Source organism: Atractosteus spatula, chromosome 4 (assembly GCF_055471065.1).
Source record: "Atractosteus spatula isolate fAtrSpa1 chromosome 4, fAtrSpa1.hap1, whole genome shotgun sequence".
Taxonomy (NCBI): Eukaryota; Metazoa; Chordata; class Actinopteri; order Semionotiformes; family Lepisosteidae; genus Atractosteus; species Atractosteus spatula.
The window spans coordinates 59,657,815-59,664,485 of record NC_142709.1 but is presented as its reverse complement, the minus strand read 5'-3'; the positions used below and the strand labels follow the sequence as shown (position 1 = coordinate 59,664,485).

The 6,671-nt window shown below is 40.1% G+C and overlaps 1 protein-coding gene across 1 annotated transcript; it reads right to left on the bottom strand.

Annotated features, from left to right (window-relative positions):
- Positions 1 to 1,337: 1,337 nt before the first annotated feature.
- Positions 1,338 to 5,876, bottom strand: tnfsf10 (TNF superfamily member 10). The gene is made up of 5 exons (XM_088913985.1): positions 5,706 to 5,876; positions 4,601 to 4,747; positions 4,281 to 4,326; positions 4,073 to 4,186; positions 1,338 to 3,710 (listed from the first exon to the last, which is right to left on the bottom strand). The coding sequence occupies exons 1-5, from the start codon at positions 5,820 to 5,822 to the stop codon at positions 3,268 to 3,270; spliced, it is 867 nt and encodes a 288-aa protein (XP_088770111.1). The 5' UTR covers positions 5,823 to 5,876; the 3' UTR covers positions 1,338 to 3,267.
- Between the last annotated feature and the right edge of the window lie 795 nt (positions 5,877 to 6,671).

Here is a 6,671-nt window from a genome sequence, read left to right as displayed (position 1 = left end):
ACACATGGCGCAGAGTCTGAATGAATAATAAATTTACTAAGAATATACAAATAACTGTATTCTTTTCTAAGACAAACAGCCAGTCTCCTCTGTGAGTCTCAAAGTAGAAAAGGGATATAAGGAGTTTACTCTCTCAAATTTAGGTCATGTTTCTAGCCAGATGTGACTTGGAATCCTCAGCACTGGTAGGTGTGGGATAAATCAGTCAGGACTCTTTTTGGTAGGTATCACTTGCATGCTTAGTTGGCTGTACAGTTTTTAGAAAGTATGCCACTTGCATTAGCAAGCACGATATGAGGGGAAAAAAAGGGTCATGGATTGTGAATTACTTATTATAAATTACATGAAATTATAAAACACAAAACAGTTGATTGCAGTTTCAGACTGTCCCCACCAACAGTGTTAGAGCACAGTACGGAGACTAATGGCAGCGCTTGATGCTGTGAACCAATAGCATGTAATTGCTGTACCCATAAGATGCGACCAGTCTCAAACCAGTCATGGTCTTTTTTTAACCTACTGGGCACCTGCAGATGTGCTGTGACATCACTGAGGGATGTGCTTCTTCTGCTATTGGAACTGAACCTCTTGTACTTCACTAGTGCTCCTCGTTAGTATAGTTGTATCCCTGCCTGTCACGTGGGAGACCGGGGTTCGAATTCCCGACAGGGAGGCTGTTTTTTGCCAGCAGCCATGTCACTCTGCAACTCACAGCTGGCTACCTGCTGAAGCTAAGCAGGGTTGAGCCTGGTCAGTACCTGGTTGGGAGACCTCCTGGGAAAAACTAAAGGTTGCTGCCGGAAGAGGTGTTATTGGGGCCAGCAGGGGGTGCTCACCATGTGGTCTATGTGGGTGCTAATGCCGCAGTATAGTGATGGGGACACTATACTGTAGAGGGCGCCGTCTTTCGGATGAGACGTAAAACTGAGGTCCTGACTCTCTGTGGTCATTTCAAATCCCAGGGTGTCTCTCGATAAGAGTAGGGAGTTATCCCTGTGTCTGGCCCAAATTTCCCCTCTCTGCCTTTACAGTGGCCTCCAAATTGTCCCCATGGATGATTGGCTTGCACTTGCCCTGTGATGGACTGGCGCCCTGCCCTGTCCAGGGTGTACCCTGGTGTACCCCGCCTTGTGCTCGTTGCTTGCCGAGTAGGTTCTGGCTTCCCACAGTATAAAGCAGTTTGGCAAATGACATGACATGACATTATTCACTGTGCAGCTGAGAATGCAACAAGAGATGCTGAGAGGGAATTAGAAAGATCTGACTGGTGATTCCAGATTGTATGGACATACAATAAAGAAACAGACACTGCCTTTAAAAAAGACACACCACAGATGTTTAATATCATAATGCTTTGCTTTATTGTCCCATAAAAAAAGATAAAAAGTGCATATCTTTTTAAATCTAAGTCTGTTACATGATTTCACATAACATTCCCAAAACCACTGCTGCTGTGCCCTTTTTAGTGTCCCTGTTGACTTATCTTTTTAAAGTGTCTTGTGGAGTGCAATGGCCTTTAGCTCTAATTGATATAATTTACAGCAGTTAACTGTGGGTGATTACATTTCTTTGCTACATTTCAGTTAAGTAATGAATCATTTTTATAAAGCTGTTGAAATATAAAAAATTAAAATAATTGAACTTCACATTAAATGTAGTATCCCTTTGAAAATAAAGCATATTCTTTACTGTTTACAAAATGATGGACTCTATTTTACAAAGAGCTAGTAAAGTGACTGTACAAAACTATTTACAAATAAATAACACTGAGAAATGTACACCAAGACACATCTTCTACAACATACACAATACACAATCTACATCATTTCAATCAACACAAGCACAATTCTCTGCAATCTTGTTGCTTACCTTCTTTTATCAGTGAATCCTTGTAATACCTTAAAAGTGCCTTGTTTTCACAATTCCATTCCGTTGTCTCTGCTGAAAATCTTTGTTTTTGCAAATTGGCTGAATAAATCATGGGTTGAAAGGAAAAGGAGCAAAACAAGACATAGGAGGAAATAAAAAATCAAATACAGGTGTATTTTAGAAGTTTAAAGGTAACTCATTTTCTTCACTTATGAACAAGATGTACAAACCCCAATATTAGAAATACTGTAGTTTACTTACTGTAAGTAGATATGTTTATTCAGTAATAACTGCATCCCCTTATAGCAGAATCTGTTTCCAGGACTTTTTCTTTCAAGAGCTCATTGGAAGCCTTGGAAGTTTTTAAATGCCACCTTTAAGGCCTACTGACTCTCTTGGAGCTAATCCTGCTCTTCCACTGCTGTGAATTCACAGGCTGGCTGTTCCTGGGTCATGAATGATCTGCTGACGTGTCTAGTACTCCCAGAGAATAATGTCACTTATCAATAAGTTCAAGAGTACAGACGAAGAACCCTCGGAAATTTCTCAAAGAAACCTTTTCAAGGTCCAATTTTTAAAATGTCTTGGTAATGTTCGATTTTTTTAAGAAAGCAGAACTTCAGTCTTGTTGTTTGAAACAGCTATAAGGGAATGCAGAATATTTACATAACTCTTTGAAAAGATAAGATCACTTTATTGGCCATATACAATTTCTTTTACTAGGAATTTGTTTTTTCACATACCCCAACTTGCTCTCCATGAGACACACAGACAGGGAAAGAAGCTTGGGGTCAGAGTGCAGGGTCAGCCATTTTATACGGCGCCCCTGGAGCAGGTGGGGTTAAGGGCCTTGCTCAGGGGCCCCACGGAGTAGGTCCCGGCCGCGGGACACAAACTGGCAACCTTCCAGCCACAGGCGCAGATCCTTAGCCACAGAGCCACTGCACCGCCAAAAGCTGCTTTATAGTGTGTTAAATCCGAGACTGACCTAGCCAGGCATCTCCAATCTTGCCCTGCCCGCATCTCATTTCCACCGCCTTCCCACTGATGCCTACTGCACTGTCACACCCCTGCCCTCCTGTATGGTCTCTGATCCTTTGGTGTTTCTATTCCAGCCAGCACCCCTGTGCCACTTGAACAGTGCACAGATGCACAGGTGAGGTGGGGCTGTCAGTACTGTATGTACCTGAGGACAAACTGCTGCTAGCAGCCCTGCATTAAATGCAATAAGGAACAGGTGGCACCTGCCTGCACAACTCCTTACAGTCTCTTCTCATGAACACAGATAGTAAGACATGCACACTGGTGAAAAAAGGCTATATACTCTTCTGAGTCCACGCCCCCAGACATGAGGTATGACCAGCTGAAAAGGTAGGACAGCCAAAATACCACCTCCGACTAGCTGACCAAAAAGGCACCAAAGAAACTTGATTCCGCATCCATGTCGACGATGCTGATGTTACTGACAGACACGAATATCCTGTCATTGACATTCAGTTGAAACACACCAGCCTGGTAGATGGAATACAGTCCATACTCTGCATTTTTGGACCAGCATGTTGTCCTTGCATTTTTCATGAGAAGCATGGGCTCAGGGTAAGAGGCAGCCTTTTTGTAAATGTACTGCAGCATTTGCTTGTTCTTCACCGAGCTGTCTGCTGCTTCAGAGTCCTCCAAGGGTAAAGAGTGTCTGAAGTAGGTCTGAGAGTAGAGGTAATAAAGACCAGCTTGTGGGATGACGAGCTCTCCATTATTTAATATAAGATTGTGAACAAAAGCCAGGCCTCTCTCAGACTCCCATGACTGAATCTTTTGACCTTGAACTCTCCATGGTTTTGGACCTATAAAATAAACCAGTTTGGTTAAAGGTTTTCCTTTTGTTGCAAAGAAATGACACACATCTTTGCTCTAAACCAATTTCCACATTTCTGTGTGTAGAATGAGCTTAAGTACTGTGAAGAAATTTCAGCCTATTACAACTTTGTGCCTCTGTGCCGAACTGTAAATATGCACTGTGACAAATCCATCTATCATCACGTCAGATGCATATATATATGTAACATGAAACATTACTATTTTACGGGGGATCATAGTCAACATTCTTATATTTTTTGCATGCTGGTTGACAAGAGTATACACATATAAACGTAGATGGAAATACATACAGAACACCATGGTGATCTCAAACTCAAATACAACTTACTTTCTATTTCATCTGTACTGGCCATGAAATTTCCTGTGAGGTGAGCTGCAATCTCAGGGCGTGGAGAGTCTTGATTTCCTATTGTCAGGGATGGCAAAACACGGGACACTTCACCTAGAAGACAAAATTAACATTTATTAACACCTACAATACTGGCAAGTGCAGTCCTCATGTACCACATACTAACAAGAAGAACGGGACAACTCACCTTTTACAGCAGAAGATATTTCCTTCTGATAGTGATTTGATGTAGTCTGCAGGAATAATTGACAGCAATATCAACAGGTTTGCTTTCCAATTAAGTTCCAGCCTCACAAAGTTCCAAAGTGAATGTATTATGGCAACAACATACACTAGTTAAATCCATATTAAAGTTTATTTTTAACAGTTGATGTTGTTACCGTGGTTTTACCTGTTTAGGTAGTAATAGGTTATCTATAACACCTGCAAAGCTGTGACTCTCCAAGGCCCAGGAATGAAATTCACCTTACCGACTCGATCTCAATGTTCAGTACAGTTCTGAATTACCTTTTCCATCAGGAGATGGAGCTGTTGCGTGACTTGCCAGCAGGGGTCATCATTTCCTTCCTCAGAGCTTATATCCAAATCTCGGAGGGTCCTCATATTGGCCCGCATAAGGCACGAAATACTGCTTTTAGAAAACGTTTCTTTCATCTGTATTGGAATATAAAATATCGGTCAGCTGCGTCCGACTCACACATGCTACTATATAGAACATAGACATTCGCCCGATATTAATAAAACTGATGTAATCAGAAAGTAAAATATAGTGTTTTTATTATTCTACAGAAATCGTGCCACATTCCTCGCCTAATGGATAAACAACTTCAGATTTCGTGCAACTGCATCACATGAAGCTGTACCGCAGAACTTTGATCAAAACAGACTGGTTATTAATTTATTTCTCGTGGTTTGCTAGGACTCATGGAAGACATTATTTTCAGACTGTAGGACTTCGCTGCCCAGTAAATACATTACCGGGGTCACTATTGATGTTCGTCTAACTACAGTAGGTCATGTCATTATCACATATTGTCTACAAGACTTCTCTATGACAAATCTGCATCGTCTTTTAATTTTTAAACATTTTGTAACTCGTATTATGATGCACTCGAACTTATTATACACTCGTCCATAACACTAAATTGTCCTTTTGTGTACATGCATAACCAGAAATGATTGGTTTTGTAATGTCGTTTTAATTTGTACGCCCTGATGAAAAGACTGAAACGAGCTTGCTAGCGTTGCGTTTTACAGGTTTTGATTTCCCCGTCTGCTCAAGTCCACCTTAACAAAGTTGTTTTTGTTCTTCCAGCGCACTGTTGCTCGGGGCTGCATTGTTTATCCAACTGGCGAAAATCCAGAAGTTACAAAAAATCGTCAGGGCTGCAAAACAGTTTCCTCTTCTTCCAGTATTGTTTAAACTTACCACACTCTATAACTCCGTTTGCGGTTTGAAACAGGCATTTCCTAACACAATTCTGCACAATTATCTCACGAAAGTGTTGCATTACTGTGGAATCTGCTTGCGATTGTCCGTGCTTACATTTTTATTAACGCACTTGTTCATACTGAGATCTGATATGAATTTTATACGCTTCACAAGTCTTACCGTTGTAAGTGCGTTGCTGAAGTATATAAAAGTTACAGCAACGGCTACAGTTTGCAGAAGAATCGCAACGAGAAGAATAAATCCAAGAGTCTGCATCGTAAAAGAAGAGCTCGTCATGCTGATAGTTTCAAGCCAAGTCCCAGACGAAAGCTGAAAAAAAGGTTTCTCCAAGCTGAAGTTTAAACCGTAGAGGCGGGGCTCTTAGAAACAAGGAAGCAATGGAGTTTATTTTTTCCGTAAAAACGAACCTTCAAGGTTTCGTTATTCACATTCACATCTCACAGCGAAAAAACAACACCCACAAGAAACTGAAATAGAGATAGCCTAATGTGAAAATATATGTAGGCTATGTGGAGTTTTGCATTGTTTTTTAAAAAATACTGTGGTAATTTAATAAAGTATAACTTAAAAACTAGGATCACTGGCCATATATGCCAGTTTCGGATATATCTATTTAAATTTCAACGAATGCGTTTAAATATGGATGTATGATTTTGTTGGGAACATTAATGTGTTTAAATATTACATGATTTCCGAAAAAACAATTTAGGTAATTATTTTCCTTTTTAGTGTGAATGTGAAATTAAAATTTTATAGAAGTCCTCATTCCAAGGTTCTGCCTTGTGCAAATACAGAGGATACATGAGGTTAAGATGCAGTAAATACAGCATGAAAACCTCCTCTCGATTCTTCAGTATTCAGAGTAAAAATGTGGTGTGTTTGTTAATGTTTCACATAAATTGATACTATATACTTTTTTACGTTTGTGGACATTTTACACTATGTTAAAGAGAATACCACCAGTACCAGTAAGTTGTGTAAGAATAACCATAGTTGATGTATGTAGTAAGACCTATCTGAATTTAGAATTGGAATCACGTCAACTTTGAATATAAGAATTTTGTCATTCTAAAATTCTGTCCATTAATCAGAGAGACAGGCGCACAATGACTTCAGAATTTTATA

What these genes read in the sequence shown, in the direction of transcription:
- tnfsf10 (XM_088913985.1), bottom strand. Translation starts at nt 5,822, where the DNA reads ATGACGAGCTCTTCTTTTACGATGCAGACTCTTGGATTTATTCTTCTC. An exon ending in AATATCTTCTGCTGTAAAAG is followed by an intron (nt 4,187 to 4,280) that starts GTGAGTTGTCCC and finishes TTTGTCTTCTAG; the next exon opens with GTGAAGTGTCCCGTGTTTTG. An exon ending in CAGTACAGATGAAATAGAAA is followed by an intron (nt 3,711 to 4,072) that starts GTAAGTTGTATT and finishes TTTATTTTATAG; the next exon opens with GTCCAAAACCATGGAGAGTT.